The sequence below is a fragment of the Peromyscus maniculatus genome, chromosome 6, assembly GCF_049852395.1.
Source record: "Peromyscus maniculatus bairdii isolate BWxNUB_F1_BW_parent chromosome 6, HU_Pman_BW_mat_3.1, whole genome shotgun sequence".
NCBI lineage: Eukaryota > Metazoa > Chordata > Mammalia > Rodentia > Cricetidae > Peromyscus > Peromyscus maniculatus.
Genome location: NC_134857.1, coordinates 10,516,529 through 10,542,068, shown reverse-complemented (window position 1 = coordinate 10,542,068; position 25,540 = coordinate 10,516,529). Strand labels below are relative to the sequence as shown.

Sequence of the window (25,540 nt, the reverse complement as noted above, 5' to 3'; positions counted from 1 at the left end):
ATAGAAATCCTCCAGGTTCATCCTTCCAAGGGATGGGACTACAGACAAGTGTCACCACACCTGGCTGGCCTTACACTTTTTAGTTAGGGTGAGTAAAAATATGTGTATATTTAGGAGTTAAAATTGTATTGGATTTCAATGTGCTATGTGTACCTCTCTAAAATGATACATTTTCACTTAACAAAACCACGTTAAGGCCACCATCAGTACATTCATGTTCTTTTGTTATGACAGAAGGACATTGTGTGCCTTAAGTGGTATTGCATGCAAACACATGAAGAATTGGTATGTAATCAGTGTTTGGTAAGGTCGCTGACTTTTGCTATTGTGTATATATGCACACACACACACACACACATACATATATACACACATACACACATATTATTGTAGCATAGTGTTGTTATAGAAGAACTTGGTAGGGTGGTGCAAAGATCTCCCTAATAGTGAGGAGGACACGTGAGGCTTCTGAAGGCAACCCCTGGCAGTAGAAAAATGCCGCAGCTCTCTCAAGAACTGCTCTCTTTGCATCCCGCGTTTGCAGCCGAATAGTCTGCATCTGGAAACTAACCTGCACATCTTTCCCTCACTCCCCAAGGCCTCCTGGACCTCGATAACGACATCTGTACCTGCCATTCTTCACTGGTTGGTTTTGGGAGTTACCTACATCGAATTGGCCAGAGAGATGGATGTTCTTCAAACAGCACACCTCTGAAATGCTAGCCCAAGCTGCTCAGTGCACACTCAGTTCTGAAGCTGAGAAGCCCGGGCTGGCCAGGAGAGGAAGTCCACTGACTGCCTCAGGCTCTCGGTGCATATCTGAACACCTGGGAGCAGGAACAGGGCCAATGATTGTCCCAGGTCAGCATCTCTCACCTTGGGAGGTTTCCTAAGGGAACGAACTCAGGGCTGGTACCCATCTCTTTCCACACTGGATCATGATTATTTATATTTTTAACTGTTGTCAAAAGCAAATTCTTTGGGTTTTACACAGCTATGCCTCTTGGTTTAGAAATGGAACGGAAGTCCAGTATGAAAGAAAGTGACTGGTTCCTGAAGAAGCTGTGCAGGAAGGCTGCGGACAGGTGTCTAGACTTCAACACCTGCGGATTGACAGCAGCAGCTGCGAAAGAAGCAGGTCTGTATGACGCTGCCTTGTATGAGGATGTAAGGCCTTTATATCAAGAACAGTCAAAACACACATAGTGACCCACGTGGCACACTGAGGCCTCTCACATAGTGACCCACGTGGCACACTGAGGTCTCTCATGTGGTCTCAGAAAGCAGCAAAACACTGTTTATTTAGAAAGCAAACAAACTCATGCCAAGGGCTGGGATATAGCTTAGTTAAGAGAGCATTTACCTAGCTTTCTCGAAGCCCTGGTTTCCACCCTAGCTCCTCACGCACCTGTAGTTCAGCTCTTGGGAGGTGGCGTCAAAGGAGAAGTTCAAGGTCATCTTTGGCTATCCAGGGAGTTTCAAGGCAGCCTGGGATCCATTAACTCACTATTGTGAAACAAAACAAAACAAACCACCTTATATTCTAATGAGAAACAAGGCTGGTTTGTTGGTTTTGAAAGTACTGAAGTTATTGGGGCTGTTTCTTGTTTTACTGCAAAAGGTATTTGCTGGGGGATGTCTTTCTGCACACTGTGAATATATGTTGTTCCTGTTGGTTGATAAATAAGCTGCTTTGGCCTATGGTGAGGCAGCTTAGAGGCAGGCGGGAAATCCAAGGAGAGAAACAGGAAAGAAGAAAGGCAGAGACAGAGAGTCGCCAGCCAGCTGCTGGAAGAGCAACAAGGTGTCAGCAGATGGGTAACGCCATGGCCACGTGGCAACATATAGATTAATAGAAATGGGTTGATTAAGATGAAGGAGCTAGATGGCAAGTGGCTAAAGCCATAGACCACACAAGTTTGTAAATAATATTAAGTCTTTGAATAATTATTTTATAAGTGGCTGAGGGACCTCAGGGCCAGGCAGGACTGGAGGAACTCGGGACATGGAGGAAACATATGGCTAAAGGTATTGATATCTTTGAACAAATAAAAGCTTTCTGTGGGTGGTTCCCTTTTGAAAAAAAGAAAAAAGGTCCTTCCTAAAGCTTCTCAGATGTGAGTTGAGCTGAGAAGATCAATTCATTTCTTTTCTTCCAGAGCAATTTTACCTATGTAGTGATTGCTTCTTGTTCTTTGAGATAAATCTGTTCCCCCAAATGATCAACTCACCAGATGCAGAGAAGTTAAGGGTATTGCCTTGTTGAGTGACAAAAAGCATTACTCCCAGCAACCACAGCTTACCTCTTGTACAAACAAAAGTAACCATGTTTGCTGCCATAGCATGCCTAGGGGTGTCAGGAACCCTCCTCCCTTGCCACTCTTGTATTCTGCTTCTCAGATACCTTAAAATAAGCCCCCGATGAGACTGTGTGTGTCCGCCAATGAGAGATGCCAAAACTGCACCTGAATTTGGTGTCCTCTCTTGTGGGATATTAGTTGAGGATGTGTTACATTTATTTGTTTATGCTGTGGAATATTTGTTTAATGATGCAAAGCTGTGTTGCATTTTTTTTATGTTACATTTGTTTATCTCTGTGAAGCTGTGTTACTGTGCCTGTTTAAAATACCTGATGGTCTAATAAAGAGCTAGGAAGGGGCTGCCAGACAGAGAGAATAAATAGAAGAAGGAGAAGAAAAAGAAGAAGGAGGAGGAGGAGGAGAAGGAGACGAGAGAAAAGGAGGACAGGAGAATGCCAGGGGCTAGCCACACAGCCAGATGTGGAGTAAGAAGGAAAGAAAAGATATATAGAAATAAAGGAAGGGAAAAACCCAGAGGCAAAAAGTAGATGGGATAATTTAACTTAAAAAAAAGCTGGGTAGAAACAAGCCAAGCTAAGGCTGGGCATTTGTAAGTATAATAAGTCTTCGTGTGATTGTTTGGGAGCTGGGTGGTGGGCCCTCAAAGAGCCAAAGTGTAGACAGAAGTTTCTGTTCTGCCAGTAATTCCCAAATACCCAGCAGCAGCTTACAAAATAATTGATTTGGAGACTTAATATTACTTAAAAATGCTTAGCTGGTAGCTCAGGCTTATTACTGACTAGCTCTTACACTTAAATTAACACCTAATTCTTATCTATGTTTAGCCACATGGCTTGGTACCTTTTCTCAGTGTGGCATTCTCATCTCTCCATCTACTCTGCCCTTCTCCTTCCCAGCATTCTCAGTTTGGGTTTCCTGCCTAACTTCCTGCCCAGCTACTGGCCTGTCAGCTTTTTATTAACCAATGAGAACAACACATATTCACAGCATACAGAAAGACATCCCACAGCACCAAAGAGTAAAGCAAAACAACTACTGTCCTCAACTGACCAAAGCTAGTTACAGGGAGGCGAGTTTGTTTTAGGCTTATGGCTCCAAAGGTTCGAGTCCTTAACTTTGGAGTGAGGTAGCAGGCAGTAGGGAGACATGCAGGCTGGAGCAGCCGCCAAGAGTGCACATCTCCAACTACAAACAGGAAGCAGAGTGCGCTGGAAACAGGGCATGGCTTTTGAAACCAACCCCAAAGCCTGCCCCAGGGATACACTTCCTTCATCCACGCCACACTGCCTGAGCCTCCCCAAACAGGGCTGCTAACAAATGGCCAAGGATCCAAATGCCGAGACTTATAGGCACCCATTCAAACCACCATAGCCACTAATTATGCTCACGAGGGCTCCACCTTCATGAATTAATTATGTGATGAGGATACTGTTCTTCTCTTTTTAAATTTTTTTTGTTTTATTATTTTACATGTATGGGTGTTTTGCCTGCATGTGTGTCTGTGCATTGTGTGCTATCAGTGGCAGAAGAGGGCATTGGACCCCTGGAATTGGAGTTACAGATGGCTGTGAGCCATCACAGGGGTGCTGAGAATTGAGCTTGGGCCCTCTGGAAGAGCAGCAGGGCTCTTAACTCTCCAGCCTAAGATCCTACCTCTTAGTAGCATTACAGTAGGGATTAGCTTTCAATGTGTGCAGGGGGAGGGGAGGAAACAGATATTTAGACTATAACACTATTTTAATTACTTAAAATTAATTTAAATTAAAATCTATGCCATTATGGGACAGGGTTCTTTAAAAAATGTTTTTAAGTTACACTAATCATTTGATTAATTTGTTGTGTGTGGGCGTATGCAGATGTGCATGACATATCTCATATGTATTGGTAGGAAGACACTTGAGAAAGTCATTTCCCTCTCTATATAGCACAGGACTTTGAGATCAAACTCAAGTCTTCAGGTTGAGTGGGCAAGAGTCTTTACCCACGGAGCCATGCCCGCAGCCCTGGGATAGGACTCTTAGTGGGAACTATAAGCCAGCGCCTAAGGATCAGAACCGCTTGAGCAGTTCTGGGAAGGCAGCCAAACCTACCGACCCAAACCTACAGAACTGGGCTCTTTGAGCCTTAGGTCCTATGTCTTAGCAGCCCTCAGGGGACTCTGATGGAGGCTGTTCTAGGACCCATGCCTCAGCCAGTCCTCAGGGGACTCTGATGGAAGCTGGTTTTTACCACTGGCCTGTGTTTTGAGTACAGTAGTTGTATTTTCTTCATGAAGTTGTCACCAGGAAGGAGGCCTGACTTCCTTTATGAGTTCAAACAAAAATTGGAACGAAAGCAGTCAGCAGCAGCCAACTCAGTGTTTGGTGTCAGAAAAGCAAGATTTTTCTTTTCCTCTATTTTTGTTGTTGATTTTGCCTTAGAATTCAGTGGTTTGATCCTGTATAAAGTTTGGTCATGATGAACAGGATCAATGGCTACAGTGCTTTGAATGCTGCTAGAAGAAAGAGGTTTTTGCTGGAGCTGTCATTTCAGAACTGGTAACTCCAGATTCTCTTGACCCGAAACCACAGAAGCCCAGTGCATTGCGTCCTGGGCTGTCCTTTGGATGCTCAGACAGACTTGCAGAATTCATGCGTGCCTTGCCTCCTCCACTAGGCCATCTCCACCCTCAAGTCTTGCTCTTCCTGAAGATGAAGGTGTCCTTTGAGAATTTCCCACAGAGGGTAACTTTGCTCTTTAACAAGCTGTGATAGGTCCTCAGAGAAGGTTGAATCCACAAAATCTCGCATCACTGGCCATTTAGGTATAAGGTTGTTGTAGAATATTTTTTTCCTCCAGAGCTGAGGACCAAACCCAGGGCCTTGCGCTGTGCTCTACCACTGAGCTAAATCCCCAAACCCATAGAATATTATTTTAAGGTGTGTTACTTTTGTTTATGTTGCATCTGTTTAACTCTGTGAAGCTGTGTTTTACTGTGCCTGTCTAAAACACCTGATGGTCTAATAAAGAACTGAATGGCCAATAGTGAGCAGGAGAAAAGATGGGCAGGGCTGGCAGGCAGAGAGAATATATAGAAGGAGAAATCTTAAAGGTGAGAAGAAGAAGCCAGAGAAGGAAGAGGACATCAGGGGCCAGCCACCCAGCTACACAACCAGCAATGGAGAAACAAAGAAAGATATACAGGAATAGAAAAGGAAAAGCCCAGAGGCAAAAGATAGATGGGATAATTTAAGTTAAGAAAAGCTGGCTAGAAATAAGCCAAGCTAAGACAAGGCATTTATAATTAAGAATAAGCCTCCATGTGTGATTTAATTAGGAGCTGGGTGGTGGGCCCCTCCAAAGAGTAAAAACAACAACTTAAGCTAGCACTGAGCATGGTGGGGGGCAGGCCTTTAATCCCAGCATGCTGGAGGCAGAGGCAGGTGCATCTCTGTGATACCTGGCAAATCCCAGGCCAGCCAGGGCTGCATAGGGAAACTCTGTCTCAAAATTAATAGTAATCAATAAGTAGAAGGTAGTGATGGCTGGGTGATCAAGATAATAAAGAAAATGTGTTGTGGAATATTATTTTAACTAAGCAGAGATGTGTTGCACTTGTTTATGCAGCATGTGTTTAATTATGTAAAGATGTGTTGCTGTTTCACCTTGCCTGCCTAAGGCACCTGATTGATCAACTAAAAAGCTGAACGGCCAATAGCTGGGCAGGAGAGGGACAGGTGGGGTTGGTGGGCAGAGACAACAAGTAGGAGGAGAAATCTAGAAAAAAAACAATAGAGAAGAAAGGGGGAAAATGAGGGAGAAAAAGAGGGACACACCAGGGCCAGAAGCCAGGCAGCCGCCAGCCAGACACAAGAAGCAGTGAAAGAAAGACACACAGAAGGAAAGAAGGTAAAAGCCCCGAGGCAAAACATAAATAAAGAGAAACAGATTAAAATAAGAGCTAAGATAAGGCTGAGCATTCATAAGTAATAAGAAGTCTCTGTGTTATGATTTGGTAGCTGGTTAAAAAAGAAAAAGTCAGCTACAAAAACATGCAGACAATCCTTTTCTCTGCTGACCTGGCCCCGGTACATTCTCCAGCTTCCAGTCTGAGGGTCTGATAGAGCCAGGGGATGCGTGTCAGAGGGCTTAGCAACATCAAGAGCAGTATTCACAGACCAGTAACAGCTGTAGTAGTGGAGCAGAAACAGAGTTGCCATTTCTACCTCAGCGGTCAACAATAACACAGAAAGTTCTATACAATCCCGTGTAGATATCACTGTGTTTATAGAGTGCATTTTTTTTCCCTTTCTGGCAAAAAATAGAAAATATCCCAAGAAATGGGGAATATAAATGGCACAATTTCCTCTCTTGCAAGCAAGAGATCCCTGATTTGCTAAATGTCAACATGCCTGCCCCCTGCATTTTCATACTATCCAAAATTACATCCCGAGCACATGGGCACTGAGTTCTGATCATTACCAATCACAAGTCACACACACAGATCTGCATTTCTTCTGCCCACTTGAGCTGCTTTGCTGCCTTCCCTCGCAGACCTGGAGGAACTGGACATTTCCTGGAATGACTTTGTCAGCGGGACACTCCACTTGTTCACTGAGCAAATGCATCTGGCCAGCAAGCTGAGAGTCCTCAGGCTGCGTGGCTGCGGACTCACCACTGAGGATGTTCAAACTCTGGGTAAGGCGACGCCTCCCCTAAGATGGGACTTCTCTCTGCACGACAACTTGAAAAACAATTGAAAGACCCCCGGCTGAGATCTTCCTCCGGGAGAGACCCCAAACCCAAGGAACACACCGAAACCACAGATCAGATGCAAAAGCAAGAGGGTTTATTTAGACCAGGTACCTGGGGCGAAGTCTCTTGGAGGACTTGCGCGCTTTCTTAGGGCAAGGGGGACTTTTTATGGGATCCCAGGGGCAGAGGCGCGGTTACAGAAGCGAGAAGCATAGTTACAGGGTCCCTATTGGTTGTTTCAAAGAAGGCCAGGGTGAACTTGGGGTCGTATGTGTGTGGCTGATTTGGCCTTGTCCAGGCCAGCTGCTTATTCTTCAAGGCCAGGGGCCCGCCATAAAATATCAACTGTCTTACTCCCAAGGCCGCTGACCCAATTATCCCCTATCTTAGGCCCGATGGCTGGCCATAGTTATCTTTTTCTTCCAAGGCCGGCTGGCTAGTTAGTCACAGCTGTGAACTCCTGTTTTTCTGATTCCTGCAGAATGGCGTTTCTTAGGCTAAGTTATGGGGGGGAGCATTTCATTGGCCCAAAGCCCCATGTCCTCATAATGGAGCGGGGGTCTTTCACAATAAAAGAACAGGGGCTGGGAAAGTGGCTACGTTCATAAAAAGCTTGTCTTGCGAACATGAGGACCCGAGTTTGAACTTTAGAATCCATGGAAGCTGAATGTGGCGGCATGGGCTTAGAATCACAGTGCCATGGAGACAGAGACAGGCAGATCCCTGAAGCCTGCTAGCCAGCCAGCTCAGCAAGCTCCAGCGAGCGAGTGAGAGACCTCTTTTCAAAAACAAACAAACAAACAAACAAACCCCGAGGAAGATAGAGGCACTTGAAGCACACCAAAGGTCATTCTATGGCTTCCCATGTATGTGCGCATGCACGCACATGCGCACACAAGAGCACACGCGCTTTTAAACACACAGATCAAAAACTTAGAAATAGAAACAGAAAACAGGGCTTCCCTTGAAGTATCTTGTCGTCCTGACCCCTCAGGGGCAAGCAGTCGGTGTTGTCCCTGATGCGGATGGTCAAGAGCATGGCTGGGCACTTCCGTGCCTTGCACCCCAGATTGTGGATAAGGACGGAACAAAACGGACCAGACTCCGACTGCATGGCTTTTACCGGGCTATTGTAATGCTAGCTCACTCTGGGTCTCACAATCTCATCTATAAAACGGAAGAACTGGAGTAGATAGCAGTTAATCTGTTTTTAAATTCCAAAATAATACTTACCTCCTTTATTTTTCTAACCCACCTTAAAAAATTGATCAAAATAAGTTTTTTTAAAAACTAAAACTTGGTTTAGCTGGCACTAGAGCCTCAATTAAGTTAAATATACGCTGGGAAAAAAAAGGATAACATTTGTGCAAACTCATACTACTTACCCAAATGCTTTACTAAAATGTTTGCTGCTTTATTTACTTTTTTCTATTTTGATGAAATATTTTGGTCATTCCCTTATCTTCAGAGATTTGTGTTAACAAAATGAGTGCCAAATGTCTTTTCTTGTTAGTCCCTTGGGAGGATTTCAAGACTCCCACACCTCTGATTGGTTGCTGTCCCACCTCAGTGGTTTTCTCTATGAAATGGTTCCAGGCAAGAAGGAACAAAGTTTCCCCCTCTGTCCTCTGAGCCCCCTGGCTGTGGCTGCTGCCTGTCCACCTAGCTCTGCTTCTTCTCTCTCTAACGTTCAGCGCACGTTACAGTCTTGGTGTCCAAGTGAGCTCGACCACTGTGGTGTTAGGTTTCCGGCTCGCCTCTGCTCTACCTGTGCCCAGTCTGATGCCAGGGAGAGTGGGTGAAGGGAGCAGACGGGTTGCGCGCAATAGATCCTGGCTTCCAGAGAACAGCCTGGCAAAGACGCTGCCTCTGGGTCAATTGTTTACAGCTGTGGTTCCCCCGGAACAGGCTTCCTGAACTTTGGAAGGACTAGAATGCTGTGCTTGCACATGGAGGCGCTCACTCTGTTGTTAGGGGCAGGACCCAGGTCCCTTTCTTCTCCTTGCTCCTCATCAGCAAACACAGTACCCGCCTCAGCATCGGTATTCCCTAATTACTGGCGGTCCTGGTTGTGAATGACGTCTCTGCCTTTCTGAGCCAGCGCCCACTGAATTATGGGATATTTGGTACTTAGGAGCCGCTCTTGAAAAGATACCTGTACTTGAAGAACTGAGTTTATCCTGGAACAGCAACGTGGGAGGAAAGTTGCCTCAGGTTCTCCGTACATTCCGAAAAGGGAGCAGGATTCGAACACTTGAACTTGCGGACTGCGCCCTCACGTCACAGGATGCAGAGTTTGTGGGTAAGTGGAATTCATAAGAGTTCTTCCCAGAAAAATGTAGGAAAGATGCCTGTGATTAGCTGCTGGGACTGCCCGCAGGTGCTTTTTGTCCCCAGGGCCCAGGGAGCTGCAGTAGACCTCGGGCTAACCTCTGGCTTCCACATGGACACTCTTCCTGTTTGGATTTATTCCCTTTCAGGTCACTTGCTACCTAAGCTGCAGAGACTCGAAGTATTTGACCTTTCCATTAACAGGAACATTGGCAGTAGTCTAGACGTCATAGCACAAGGGTTAAAATGCACCTCAGGCCTGAAGGTATTGAAGTTGCATTCCTGTGGATTATCCCCAAAGAGTGTCAGAATACTGGGTGAGTTAACGATTGTTAAATTTAAGATTGTGCATGTAAAGTATAAAATGTATTATATGTCAGGGTCGGTGAGGCAACTCACCAGGTAAAAACACCCAGGTCTGCCGCCTGAGGTTGGTTCCCAGGACCATGGTAGAAAGAGAGAACCATCTCCATAAGGTTGTTCTCTGATCTCCATATATACACTTTGGCACACACACACACACACACACACACACACACACACACTCACACCCATACACACTCATACACAATAGAGATAAATGAAAAAAATTTAAATGTATCATATAGCATATATGTTATTTAAAATCTATTAGAACATATGAACTTAAATATTCATTGTTTTATTTATTTGTTTTTTTGTTTATTTGCTTCAGTTCTGGGAACTGAACCAGGGCCTTAGTACATGCTAGCCTTATTTATTTTTGAAATCATTCACAATAAACGTAGACTTTATTATTACAAAAAAGAAACAGAAAAACACAAAACAAAATAAAAGGACCCTCTTAAGTCAGGCTTGGTAGTGTAGACCTGAGATTCTAAAGGCTGAGGATGTTAGGTTACAAGGTCAAGTCCAACCCTGGCAACTTAATGAAAATATCTCAAATCAAAAGTAAAAAGAGGTGAAGAGGCTGGGCTGTCTCAGTGCCAGGACTCCTACATGCTGAGCGAGTGGAAGGCTCAAGGCTGAACACCACAGAACAGACAAGCTTTTCAACTGACTAGCTCTGAAAGGCCAGCAAATCTAAGGTATTATCTGGACACTGGGTAGGTTCATTATCGCTGTTGAAGACATCAACTTTATTGTGCTCAGTGCCCGGAAGATATTGATATTGATAAAATAATAATAATGGCTCTAGTGGGATCCATAGGAACACTTGCTCTCTGTGTAGAGTGGCCTCGTTATAGGGAATGACACCATTTTCCCCTGTGACCTTCAGAGCCTTCAGTGTCCTTCTAACTGGCAGCCTGAGGAAATAAATCTAAGGTCAGCGCTCAAGTGTAGGTGGTGGTTATAGACAAGTGTCCTCAGAGATTCAGACAAGAACTAGTGGCAGCCAATTGGATCTTAGAGAGAGGGCTTGTGAAGTCTCTGTTGGGTCTGCTGAGGCCCAATCGGCAGGGACTCTGCAGTTACCCCCCCACCTCCACCCCCCCCCTTTGGCTCTGCTCCTCTCCCTCCCCACTCACCTGCCCACTGCCTCACAGTCCAGATTTCAGGAGGGGTTGGAACCTGCTTTGCAGATGGTACCTTTGCATCCTTGGATGTGCTGAGAACACTGGATCTCTCTGGCAACAAAGAGCTGGGTGGAGGCTTTGAAGAAGTGCCCGCTCAGCTGGCTTTGCTGGAGCATCTAGAAGTCCTAGATCTTCACCAGTGCTCACTCACAGCCCATGACGTGGAATCATTGAGTAAGTGCACCCCGGGGAGCAGAACCTGTGGAAATGCCTGGGAAGTTAGCGAGTTGGGGTGGATGCTTGAATTCACTGACCAGGTCATCAGAGTTGTGTGTGCGCTGACCAGTAAATGTTAAAGAATCCAAGATTTGGTACTTGAAGGAGAAAAATTTGAATTTCTCTCGCCTTTTAGAAACAAGTGTCTTAGTGTCACAACCTTGATTATGTACAGATCTGTAGAGAGAACACCAAAATGTGGCTTTTAAATGACAGCATCAAGATACTAGAGAAAAGGCAGTTACTGAAAAGCAGCCGTTGGTGGTGCATAATGGTGGGCATCACAACTTCAAAGAGCAGTAGTTATTTTCCTACCATCAATGTAGTTCTGTGGTTGTTACCTGTAATACGGAAATGCACTTTCCCATAGCGAGACCAGAAATTATTCCTCCCCGCCCACATGCGGCCATACTGAACCTTCAAGACACTGAGCATGCTTAGCAAGAGCCCAAATGTCTCCCTGCCCCTTCTCTCTGCCTCTGTTCCGAGATCCGCATCTCACTGGACTCCACTCAGGCCTCACCAGCCTCAGACATACCTGGCATCCTGTGGCCTTTGAGCCTTTGCTCTTCCTTTGTTCAGGTAGAGGGCAACCTCCAAGGTAGGAGTGGATCTGATCCTGAATCTCTCCATTGCTCAAGTGTAGGTACCGGCATATTCCCGTCTCCCACTAAGGGCATGCTTAATATGCAAATGGATGACAAATAATAATAATAATAATAATAATGATATAGATTTTAAAGTACACTTTGGGGAAGGAAAATAGTAAAAATAAAATTCCAGGTCTAACAACCACCTTTGGGGTCTGCTGAATTATTCCTTAGATTCTTGTCCCTCAATCTGGAAAAGTGTGAAAAGTTCAAAGTGTTCATGAAGGCTTTAAGTGGAAAAGTCCTTTTCACTCTCCACAGAGCACTGTGCAAGAGCCTTACCCCTTCTATCACGGGCGGAGGGGACACTACTGAGTTACCTGGCTACCAGATCGCCGTGGCACAGCTCAACACTGAATGTCACATCTTACATTGCTGCTCTCAGGGGTGAGAATGTGCTAGAGGGGCTTCACTGTTAACTGCTGTCACAGCACGGGAATAAACTCCCTTGTCTAGGACATGGGAGAGTCTCCCGGGCAGCTGATGATCATGTAAGAACCTCAGCAAATGCATTGTTCTTCTGCTGCTTGATTTTTAAAAAAGGAAGTGAGATGCTGCTGTGATCTGCATGGCTTTGGACTTGGTGTGACTGGGGTGTTGGGAATGAAGAATGACAGAAACACAGAAAGGCTGACATCAGGTGGGCCATGTGCTTTGATGAAGACACACTGACAGCCTGGAAATTCAGTGCATTTATTATATACCACTGAATGAGGAAGGGGTTTTATTGCATACAGCTGAGAGAGGAGGGAGCTTATTATATACAGCTGAATAAAGAGGTGGTCTTATTATAGACATTTGAGTGAGGAGAATGTTTATTACACATATCTGAGTGAGGAGGCTGTTTATTACATACATCTGACAGAGGAGGATGTTTATTATATACATCTGAGAGAGAAGAATGTTTATTACATACATCTGAGAGAAGAGGGTGTTTATTTACTACACATATCTGAATAAGGAGGATGTTTATTACATACATCTGAGAGAGGATGATGTTTATTACATACATCTGAGGAGGCTGTTTATTATATATCTGAGAGAGGAGAGTGTTTATTACACACATCTGAGAGAGGAGGGATTAACTAATCTAGGGAGTCTCTGTAGGGAGCAGTCTCAGGCTACAGTCATCACAAGGAGGAAACTTTCTGCAAACACTGTCAGCATCCATACTTGGACCAGGGGAAGGTCTTGCCGTTCCTGTGGGATTGAGGCATTGGGGTCTCTGACATGGTGGCTCTTGTGTCAACTATACATATTCACTCAGGATTTCATGGGTTCCCCACAACATGCATCCATTTTCTACCTTATGATGCTAAATAATTGAACACTTATTTATCACTGCAAATAACTTCAAAGAATTACTGCTTATTTAGCTAGTAACTGCTGATTAATCTTCCAGTTGTGAGGCTCTGTACTATGGCCCATGGAAATTGAGACAGAGTATCAGTCTTCTAGGGCAGGAATAAAACAAAACCTATCCACAGTATGTGGTGAAATGTGAATTGCTGAGGAGGATACCAGGGAATGGTTACCCCAACTGGGACCACGAATCCGACCTTCTCTTCCTTTTCTTTCTTTTCCCATACCCCCTCTCTCATACACACTTTTGTGTCTTGATGTTTCAGATACTGGCCCCCACTCTGGGGATGAGGTAGTCTCCCACACACAGTGCTCGCCTTCAGTGAGGGAAGAAAACAAATATGTAAGCAAGAAAAGAGTGTGCAGTCATGGGTGCTGGGAGAAAGATGAGTAGCAGTTATTCTTTTCTGTTGCTGTGAGAAAACACCATGACAAAGACAACTTATAGAAGGAAGAGTATTTGGGCTTGTGATTTCATGGGTCTAAGAGTGAGTCCACGGTAGTGGAGCAGGGGCATGGCAGCAAGTGGCAGGCATGGCTGGAGGAGCAGAAAGCTGAGGTGCACATCTGGAACCTCAAACACAAGGAGAGAGAAAACTCGAAATGGTGTAGAGTCTTTAAACCCTCAAAGCCTACCTCTATCAGCATACTTTCTGCAAGGCCACACCCCCTAAACCTCCCCAAACAGCACCACCAACTGGGAACCAGGTGTTCAGACATCTAAGCCTGGGGGGGACATCCTCATTCAAACCACTACAGATATGACAGTGACTGAGAGGTGCCTGGGTGGCCCTGGAAGGCTCCACGAGATAAGCCAGCTCCACGGATCTCCTAGGATAATGTTTCCTATGTTGGTAAGGGCTCCAGAGAGGCCTCGAAGCAGGCGAGTAGCAGGAAGATAGTAGACTCTGGCTACGTGTAGCTCCAGCACTTACTTACCAGGCCAGGGTTACCTGATATGGCTGGTGAGAGATGAACCTTTGACCAGGTACAGGTTGGAGGGGTCACAGCAGGACTGAGGCTGTGACAAGTTTATTCCAAGCAATCATTTTTTATACATTTATCAGAAACAGAATATAATGGCAGTTGCCAGGATCAACACAATGGTAGTTGCCAGGATACAGTGACGTTTGCAAACCATACAGGGTCTACAAGATTCGTGTCTAAGACCAATTGTCCTGTCACATATCTTCACTGACTTCCATGGAACATATAGAATCACAAGGTGGCCTGAGTGTTTCTCTGCCTGAGGGAGTGCCTCAGTTTCTTGGGAACTGAAAGGCTCACAGTGCCCCAGAATCCATGGACTATAATCTGAAAAACCTATGATGCATGCCTCTCAAGGCAGCAGGACCAGGGCAACTCCATGATTCCCTGCAGCTCCTTTTGGCTCAGCGGGCTCCTTAGGCCCCCTCTCCAATGCTGGCACTGGCAGGCACGTGCTCTGGTGACTTGTCTTTACTGGCACTTGACATTCTGAGAAGAGAATGACCATGTCAGACATTAATGTGTGCCAGCACTAAAGGAATCTATTAGGAGCAAGCCTTTTTATTTCTCTAATTCTCTTGTGATGCAGGTGTCTTATGATTAATGAAACTAAGCTCCAGAGGAGCTGGCTGGTGCTGATCTCCTACAGGATTAGCTACCGCGATTGTTTTTGTGGTCGTGGGGTTTGGGCCTACTCACACCAGCAACTACTCTACCACGGGGCTCTACCTCCAGTCCTCTTCTATGCCTTTTATTTTGAGACAAGGTTTCACTAAGCCAATCAGGTGGGCTTTGGACAACCAATTCCCCCCTTTCCTTAGAATTCCAACAATACAGGTTTGAACCACCAGGTCCAGCTAGTTGCACAGTTCTAGGATTAGAACTCAGTCTCCTAAACTTTTGCTTTTATGTTCTAGTCCACAGAGAGGCTCGGGAACAGAGAAGCCCGAAGAGCAACCTGGAGAGAGGCTGATTTGCCTGTGGTAGAGTCTGTGTGGGGGTCTCAGGGAGGGTAGTGCTGTACAGATGAGTTCTGTAGAAGCCACGCTAGGAAGACTGTGGGAGCCAGACGTTCCTGCGACTCTGTGAAGCAGTGCCTCATACATGTCGTGGTTGATATTTCCACAGCTCAGGTGATCCCTTTACTCTCACACCTTCAAGAACTGGATTTGTCCTCCAACAGAAAGGTGGGCTGCTCTTCCGAAAACCTACTCAGCAGGCTCCGATTTTTACCGGCACTGAAGTCATTACTGATCAACAGTTGTGCTTTGGAAAGTGAGACTTTCACAGCTCTTGGTAAGAGAGCTTCCTAGCTCCTAGCATGCACCAGGCAATGACCTGAGGGAGACCCACACACACACATATATATAACCATGAATTTCATCCCAAGAAAAGGACTAGTCACTAAAGACTAATTGGGTGTTTGTTTATTTGTTGTTTTTTTTTTTTTTTTTTTTTTTTTTTTTTTTTAGAAAATATATTCTCTTAAAAGTGATCTTAAAAGTTGTATGAATGACAGTGGCATTTATTTTATTTTTATTATTTTTTGAGACAGGATCTCATAAAGCCCAGGCTGGCCTTGAACTTGCTATTTAGCTGACAGTGATTTAGAACTTCTGGTCCTCCTGCCTCTGCCTCCCAGACCTGGGAGTACAGGCATGCACTAGTATGCTCAGTTTGTGTGGCACTGAGGGTCGAACTCAGGACTTTGTGTGTGTTAGGCAAGCACTCTACCAACCAAGCTACAGCCTAAGCTCCGAATAGCATTTTGTTTTACGTTATATGAAGCCAACTCTGGAAGTCTGTGTCCAGTAACTTGTAATTTTGCTGAGAGGGAACATGAATTGAGGATGCTGTGAGTCTGATGGAAAGAGATATTGTTTGAAACACAAATTACTCAACAGTCTTTTAATAAAAATCCCAGAGCCAGATATTGGGGTAAATGCTGAAAGATCAGAGAGACAAAAGAACAAGCCACAGCTATTTCTCACCTCACCAACTCCACGAATCCTCTGACTTAATGATTCTGAGTCCTCAGCCAAAAGGGGTCCAGCCAAAAAGGGGCTTATGGTGGTATTTTATTTGTACTGAAATGTGATTTTATTTGTGTGTTAATAAATAAAGTTGCTTGGGGGTCAGAGCTAATAGCAAGCCACAGCAGAGCTGGATGTTCGTGGTGCACACCTTTAATCCCAGCACTTGGTAGAAGAGCTAAGTAGATCTCTGTGTGGTCAAGGATACAGCCAGCATTGGAGATACACGCCTTTAATCTCAATACCATAGAAGACCTGGAGGGCTGTACATACAGGCAGTGATGAGGCAGTCATGTGTTTGGGTTTACAACCAGTGAGAAGGCAGAACAGAAAGACTATATAAAGACAAACAGACAGGAAGTAGGTCTCTTTCAGAGAGGTCTCTTGGCTGAAGAGGCTAGCTGCAGGGTAAGGCTCTTAGCTCTGATCTCTTGGCTTTCTTCTTTGCATTGGTTCTGTGTTTCTTATTTAATAAGATGGTTGGTTACATCTACAGGGGCTTCAGCCAGAAAGCTTTCTAGCTGAAAGGGCTCCAGTCAAAAAGGCCTTTAGCTGAAAAGGGCTTGAGTTCTCAGCAGTTGGGGCTCTAGTTCCTGTCTCCTCACACCTTATACGCCTTTCTTGGCCCAGCCATAGCACTTCCTTCCTAGTGCTGGGATTAAAGGCGTGTGACTCCCAAGTAGAGGGATTAAAGGCGTGTGACTCCCAAGTACAGGGATTAAAGGTGTGTGACTCCCAAGTACAGGGATTAAAGGTGTGTGTCACCATTGCCAGGCCTGTTTCTGTCCTAGACTGAATCAATCTCATGTAGTCTAGAGTAGCTTTGAACTCACCGAGATCCAGACAGAGCTCTGCCTCATGAGTGCTAAGATTAAAGGTGTGTGTGCCACCACTGCCTGGCCTCTATGTTTAATCTAGTGGCTGGCTCTGTCCTCTGATTTTCAGGCAAATTTTATTAGGGTATGTTATTTATTTGTTGGCGTTATTTACCGGGCATGAGAAAACATGAGGTACAATGGAACCCACTATAAGATTTTTTTTTTCAGGGAAGGGAAAGGGTGGAGGTGGGTAGGCCTACCTAAAAGAAAGGTGCAGGGGGAGGGAGGAAGAAGGGAGGGAAGGAGAAAGAGAGGGAGAGAGGGAGGAAGAGAGAGAGAGGTATGTGCTACCTCTGGCAAGAGGGACCGGGTAGAGTCTGCTTTTATAGGTCACCTTGCACATGCGTATATGGGCTTATGTAGTGATGCCATGCATGTGCATAGAGTACATGATCATGCTGCATGCAGATTACGTGACTACATCGTGCACGGATAATGTAGGACATAAGGCCCTGAAGTGACTAAACATTTTGCCTGACTGCTGACAGTGCATGCATGGTCATGTGACTCCAGAAGTGGCTAGGAGTAATAACAGGGTATACAATATATCATCACAATTACTAGTGTCTGAGTCTAGCTGACCACCTAGCATTCATTCCCCACAGCACCCATGCTGTGTTAGGACTCCTGAAGGCCATGCCTCCATCCTTGCCTATATCAAGATTTGGAATTTCTTCCCATCACGGCTGGCAAGTGGAAGGAGGTGCTTAGAGGTAAAGGGACATTGGGGAATGTCCCCAAACATACCACTCAGGTAAACCAGCACTTTGTGCATACAGTACTGGTGTCCCCAGCAGTATTCCAATTTCATTGATTCCTAAGAAGACTCAAGTCTCAGTATATAGCTGTACTCATAGCAAAGATTTATTACAGGGAAAGGACACAAAATAAAACCAGAATAGGAAAATGTTTGTGAGGAAAAGCCCCAGGGAACCAAGTACAGTCTCCCAAGAGTTCTCTCTTAGTGGAGCTACACAGGGCACACTTAACTACTCCAGCAATGAATTGTGATGTGTGTGACCTATTTTAGTAGAACTCATCTGAACCTGCAAGCAAGGGTTTCACTGAGGTTCAGTCATGCAAATATCCTCTCAGGAATTCCAGACTCACAGAAGGAAACTGGTGGATGTCATAATTCACATTATTAATACACTGGAGTGGTATCCTGGGGCGACTAGTTGTGTCTTACCTCATCAGTGTGTCAACCATGACAGACTCGGAGTTGAGTGGGCTGTTTTTTGGAAGCGCTGGGATCTGTAGGAGCTGTGGTCCCGTCAGGAGAAGGAATCCTGGAGCACTCCAGGTTCCGCTGCTTCCTCCTGTTTCTTGGCTGTCTTGAGGCGAGCAACTCTCCTCCACCACTCTCTCCTCAGCAAGACGTTTTGTGTCACAGAGCCTGAAGTCATAGAGCCAAATCTTTGCTCCTTTGCTTCCCTTGGGCTGTTTTGTCTTGGACTGTTTCCTTGACACAAGGTCACACTATGTAACTCAAGCTGGCCTCAGAATCTCCGTTCTCCACCCAATCTTCCCACACGATGGCATTATAGGCAGGCACGACCATGCCCAGCCTTCGGAGGCCTTTTGTTACAGCAGCAGAAATCTGACTGACTGACTAGACTGGTCTTGGCTCCTGAGGACATATTACCAGTCTCAAGAATTGTTTAATTATTAATGTCTTTAAAGTGTTATCTTGATTCAAGATTTAAAAGAGCAATTCAAAACAAAACAAAAACCCACCACATTCCCTAGAAACAAGGTATATTCTCTGGCATCAACCACTGAAGAAGATACAGGTTGTTCCCCAAATAAAAATTTAAAACAACAAGAAACCTAATACACTCTTTGTAAGTGTGCACATGGCTAGAACTGTGGACTTGGATGTGAATTAGTCACTTTACTTGAAGTTGGGACAAAATGCCTGGTGAAAACAGCTTAAGGGGAAAACTGTTTTGTGCACAGTTTGAGATACAGTGCCGGGGCATGGTCACGTGACAGCCACACTGAGGGGCAGAGAGATGGATGTGCCTTGGGAGTGTCTTAACGTCTCTGGAAACACACTCATAGGCACACCCTGAGGTATGTCTCCATGGTGATTCTTGGATGACGGTGGAAACAGTCCTGCTTTTGATCCTCTTTTACATATTATGCCAGTTAAAAAATCCTTTAAAATTGTGCCATGGAGCAGACAGGTCCATAATTAAAGGAAATAAATGTACCCTATTAATGATAAGGTTATTTTCTAGTAACTATTAATAAAACCACTTAAAGAAGTCTGTATTTGGAGAACCCTTCCTCTCCTTTCAGCCCCACATACTTGGTCTTTTCTGTGGACTTCTGCCAGCCCTGTGCCAGGCTGTAAACCTTTCAGACTTGATGATTTTAGCATGGGGCCTTGGAATGTCTACAGAATGTCTATGATGTGTTTGATGGGTCTATGAGTGCCTTAAAGTTGGTTATAATCACTCTGTGGGGGAGTGTTCAGTTCACCTGATGACACACCGGCAGGCAGATCTGGCTCTGGATCTTGTGGCCTGTGTGACTGCAGTTCCCCGAGACCTCAGCGTTTTTACTTCCTCATCGGTAAAATAGAAAACTGTGGCAACCGCATGGACATCAGAGGGTTGTAAAAAACAAGTGGCTTTAATACATAGACAGTTCTGGGATAGCTGCCTGGCTCATAATGCTCAACAAATGTTAGTTGTTTATATTACTGCAGAATCTGTAAATTTCATTTAAAAGCAAATTGGGTTTCCTCAGTTTTAGAACGGCCAGAACAGCTCCTGCAGTAGCTCAGGTGAAGCCCATGCTCCTGAATGTGACCTAAAAGGGCCCAGTGAGCTGGCCCAGCACCCCTCTACCTCTTAGACCCAGCCTCAGGCAGATTCCTGCTGACTCTTCAGCATCTCTGAGTTCTCAGCTGCTCCGGTTCTGATCTCTGGAACATTCGGCTTTCAGCCTCTGCTCTTTCCTGGTAGTTCCCACACAATTTTCAGGTCTAGGTGTGACTATTGATCCTTAACACAGTCACCAGCTAAATTAGGAGCCTCTTTGTAGCCTTTGTCAAAATTATAATTAAGGCAAAATGTGTGGTGCCTGCCTGTAACACCAATACCCCGGAAGCTGAGGCAGGAGGATCACAGAATGGAGGCCAGCCTGGGCTGTACAGCAAGTACCTGTCTCAAGACTAAGATCTAATTCATGTACTTATTTGTATGGTTGTCTAATGTCCCTCCCTAAAGCACATTTTCTACATTCTTTACATTTAGTTATTGTAAGTAGGTAACAGACTTCTCAAGGGAGACTGTAATTCACCAAGTAATTAGATAGGCCCACAAAACAGACATTCTGCTGCTTAATGTTCATGTGGAAAAATTACAGAATACAGTAGTTTTGGGAACAATATGATGTTTCATAAATATACCTCCTATTAAGAAAAGCCTATATTGCTCTAGAAAAAAAATGTTGAGGAAGTGGCAGGTCTCCAGAGACAGCCCGTCCACTGCAGCTGTATAACCAGTAGAGAACAAGGCAACTATTACACACAAGCACATTATGGACACAAGTCTACCACTCAAGCTGATTCTACATCACTTTTGTAAGACAACTGGAACATTTGACTTTTCTTTATTATAGACCTATGTGCCATGAGTGGGCGGGATTTCCTCTTGAATACTTTATAAAAATCAGACAGTTAAAAAAAAGCTTATTATGCTTGGGGATGAGTTGTCATGATTAACTTTAACTTAGGAGCCATCTGAGAATTAATTTAAAAACTCCATCCAAAATGTGTTAGTTCCTTTCCTTGTGTCTTCATTGCTTTTCTATTTCTGTGAAGAGACACCACGACCAAGGCGACGTATATAAGGAAGCATTTAATTTGGGGCTTGCTTAAGGTTCAGCGGGTGAGTCCATGACCATCACGGTGAGGAGCATGGCAGCAGGAGGCAGTCGTGGGGCTGGGGCAGTAGCTGAGAGCTTGCATCTGATTCACCAGCAGGAGGCAGAGGGAGAGAAACTGGGCTTGGTGTGGGCTTTTGAAACCTCAAAGCCCACCCACGATGACACACCTCCTTCCACAGGGCATGCCTCCTAGTCCTTCCCAAACAGTTCCACCAACTGGGAACCAAGCATTTGAATATATGAGCTTATGGGGACCTTCCTCATTCAAACCACCACACTTTGGGTAATTGCATGAAATAAACACAAATACAGCTTGAGTCTTAGAGAAGCTTGGCCCCATCTCTGAATTTCAAACATTGGGATTAAACATTGGCATAGGTACCAATCCAGGTGTACTCTGAAAACTCTGACCAGCTTTCTGGGTTCCTTAGCCCTTTCTCCTTCTTAAGCACAAAAGAAATAAAAGAAATCCCAGCTAATGGGGATCCCATTTAACTAAGTCTAGCTTTCTTAATGTTGCCAGTAGGGTCCCAAGTACAACCTTTTCAGCCCTAGGCATATTCATAGACTACTCTGGCTCTTATGGTCTTCCATGGGATCCAAGTTACTAACGCTCTTATTGTTACAATTTTAGCCGAAGCATCTGTCCACCTCCCTGCCCTGGAAACACTCAACCTTTCTTGGAACAAGTGTGTTGGTGGGAACCTGGAGCTCCTTCTTCAAACACTGAAGCTGTCAAGGTCTCTCCGAGTGCTGAGGCTGAGCAGCTGTGCCCTGGTGACAGAAGACCTGGTTCTCCTGGGTTTGTATTAATCCCTCCCAGGACAGTCTTGGCACAAAGCAGGGACCAGGTGGCAGACCTGGGGCTGAGGGCCCAGGTGGTGGACCAGGGGCTGAGGGACCAGGTGGTGGATCAGGGGCTGAGGGACCAGGTGGTGGATCTGGGACTGAGGGACCAGGTGGTGGACCTGGGGCTGAGGGACTAGGTGGTGGATCTGGGACTAAGGGACCAGGTGGTGGACCTGGGGCTGAGGGACCAGGTGGTGGATCTGGGGCTGAGGGACCAGGTGGTGGACCTGGGGCTGAGGGACCAGGTGGTGGACCTGGGGCTGAGGGACCAGGTGGTGGATCTGGGGCTGAGGGACCAGGTGGTGGATCTGGGGCTGAGGGACCAGGTGGTGGATCTGGGGCTGAGGGACCAGGTGGTGGACCTGGGGCTGAGGGACCAGGTGGTGGATCTGGGGCTGAGGGACCAGGTGGTGGATCTGGGACTGAGGGACCAGGTGGTGGACCAGGGGCTGAGGGACCAGGTGGTGGATCTGGGGCTGAGGGACCTGGGGCTGTGGCAGCTTCCTTTTTCCCAGTATCAGCTTTAAAAAAATCTGGTTAAACCAAGTAATGTAATTCTGAAGCCGAATGACCGGGGAGAGTGTTTCTGAAGAGAAGAAGGTGGTGAGGAGGGAACTCTGCTCCAACCTCCCGTCGCAGAGTCCATCCTCTGCAGTCTACTTGCACTAACTGTGCCCTAACTACGTGGTACTATTAATTTTCCCCAAAATTGACTCCAAAATGCTTTGGGGCCTTATTTAAATAAGAAAGGGGTAAGGGTCTGAGGCTGTATCTCAGTAGTAAAGCTCTTGCCTAGCATGCACTGGATCCTGGATTCAATCCCTGGCATCTCAAAATAAGTTAATAATATAAAAAATTAATGACAGTGAACTGGGGCGATATCTCACAACTAAGAATGCATAATGCTCTTGCAGAGGACCCATGTGTGGTTCCCAGCGCCCACACTGGGGGATCCACAGCTTGCAGGGGCACCTGCGGTTAGGTGTGGTAGCCCCACATAGACACATACACTCATATACAATAAAAATATATTTTTTAAAGTTAAGTACATAAAAATTACATAAAATAAAGAAAAAACATACCAGGTGGTGGTGGCACACAGCTTTAATTCCAGCACTTGGGAAACAGAAGCAGGTGGAACTCCGGGTTCAAGGCCAGCCTGGTCTACATAGTGAGTTCCAGGACAGCCAGAGCTACACAGAGAGACCCTGTCAAAAAAAAAAAGAAAGGAAGGAAGGAAGGAAGGAAGGAAGGAAGGAAGGAAGGAAGGAAGGAAGGAAGGAAGGAAAGAAGAAAGAAAGAAAGAAAGAAAGAAAGAAAGAAAGAAAGAAAGAAAGAAAGAAAGAAAGAAAGAAAGAAGATAAAGGAAAGAAGGGAGGGAGGGAAGAAAGAGAAAGAAAACAGCTTGTCAACATAATTGAACTGAGTATCAATTATTACAGATATAAGCTTGCTGAAGGCTTTGAGTGAAGTTCATTCTTTCTGTGTTTAAAAAAAAAAGACATGAGAAGGCTTAAAGAGGTACTGTAGCACAAACCTGACACTTGCCCTAGGGCAGTTTAGAAGTATGGAAAGAGAATTTAATAAGCAATAATTTAAGTTATCAGAGCCCAGGCAATGTACCTTAGCCCAATATCCCCTCGAATTACAGTCCTGGTGTCCACCTCCATCTGGGAGCAATGGAAAGCCTGGTGTCTCCCATCTAGCTTTGGGAACACCCATCACTACTCTGCTATCAGCTCCCTGATTTCTGGAGCCACAAGTATTCCTCGAGATGAGCTGACCAAGGTGGTGGGGGTGGGGTAGACCGGGGTCCCCAAAAGGGCTTCCTTCCATGAGGTCAGCTTCATGATGGGCCGAAAGAGCATGGAGTGGAGGACAGGCCATGGTGGCCGTCAATAGAGACTGTCAGAGGGATATTCCACAAACCACTGATCTGTGGGTGGGTGAAAGACTCCCAAGATCCTTTGTTCTAAGATTCTGCATCATTTATCTCTTCTTCCTAACCCTCTCCTGGTTCAGCTGAAGAGGGATACAGGTGCCGTTTGCCTTGGGTAACTTGCCTACTTCCTGTTGCAGAAGCATCATCTTCCCTTAGGCCACAATATGATAAAGGCTATTCAGAGAGAAAACTGTCTTGTGCACCAGAAGTCTCTAAAGTGAACAGAACAGTTTGTACATTGGACTTACTGTTAGGGATGGTGATGTAACTCAGTAGTGGAGTACTTACCTGGCATGTTTGAGACCCCAGGCTCAACTCCCAGCACCTCCAAAATAAATGTACTCAGTCAAATAATTATTGGATGGATAGTTAGATAGAATTAACAATAATGAATAACTAGTCAGCATTTAACAGTAAGATGGCTGTGCACCAAATGGTCCTTAATCAAAGCCAGTGAGCCATTATCCTGTGCATTTAATTAGGAAATATCTGCAGTAGGTCAGGCAGTCCAGTGTAGCAAAGACCTTAAACTAATGCAAAAATGAAATTCTTCCAGTTGGGGTCTAGAAAAGGGGGTGAGTCTATTTTTGAGGTGTATATGGGATACATGGAGATAAAGTTTCTCACTAAAATACTTTCTGATGCCCCAAACGAGACCACTAGCTAAAAGTAAGTTATCAATTGCTACTAATCTCAGAAGAGGTGCTGCTGGGTATATTACTGAAAATGGGGAACAGCCAAAGGAGAGAGCATCCTTCTATTTAGAGTGATTTTATTTTCCAGCCTCAGCCATGCGGACAGGCCACTTAGCCGAGCTGCAGAAGCTTGACCTGAGCTACAACAGCAGCGTCTGTGACACCGGATGGGCCATCTTCTGCCAAAACCTCTGCTTCCTTAAAAAGCTAACTGAACTAGACATCAGCCTTGGGCCATCGAGGTCCCGGGGCTGTGGGCAATGGTTTAGGCACTTACTATGCGCTGTGACCAAACTTCCTGTGGTCACTGAGATAGGTAGGGATGAGAAGATGGGCTATCCCAGCCTCACAAGAGGAGGAACTAGGATGCTGCTTTACCCATGACCACGGAAGGGGCATTCAGTTTGACCATGGTGGGTTTCAGTAGGCTGCTCCCTAAGGAATGAACACTTCTCCAATAGAACAAAAGAATGTAAATGAATTGTGGGGGACTAGCCCTCATAATTATTTACCCCAGGAACTCTGAGGAATGAGGGATAAGAGACTTAGTTAGACATAGAGGTGGACAGAAACAGAGAGAGAACACAGGATAGCCTTGGGTGGGCCTGGATCCTTATCCACCAGCCCAGAGCTTTATTCCAAAGGTCTATTTATAACAATGACAAGGGGTGGAGCTAGTTAGACCCTTACAGACACCTGGTACTCAGGGCCGTGGTCTAATCAATCTCCCATGCAGTCCTGCTGGGTACAGCCACCAGGAAACCTAGTGGGCTACAACAGGTTCCTCTTCTTTATATTTTAAAAGAGTTGCAAGCTCTTGATGCAACTGCATCAAACTTAACATAATAATTCTAACATAAACAGAGCTATACAAAATTATAATTACTATTCTCAACCTTCCTAAGAACCTACAAACCTACATTCAAGAACAATTTCTTAAGAGAACTATACAAAACATAACATTAATTCACTCACACACACACATACACACACACCTGCACATGCACACACATATACACAAATACACCTGTATAAGCAAACACCTGTACACACATACACCTGCATATGCACACACATACACATATA

The 25,540-nt window shown here is 45.3% G+C and overlaps 1 protein-coding gene across 1 annotated transcript; it reads left to right on the top strand.

Annotated features, from left to right (window-relative positions):
* The first annotated feature begins 996 nt into the window (after nucleotides 1–996).
* Nucleotides 997–25,540, top strand: Lrrc31 (leucine rich repeat containing 31). Its single transcript, XM_076573915.1, has 8 exons — nucleotides 997–1,138; nucleotides 6,855–6,998; nucleotides 9,190–9,357; nucleotides 9,536–9,703; nucleotides 10,949–11,116; nucleotides 15,286–15,453; nucleotides 21,603–21,770; nucleotides 24,543–25,540. The coding sequence occupies exons 1-8, from the start codon at nucleotides 997–999 to the stop codon at nucleotides 24,836–24,838; spliced, it is 1,422 nt and encodes a 473-aa protein (XP_076430030.1). The 3' UTR covers nucleotides 24,839–25,540.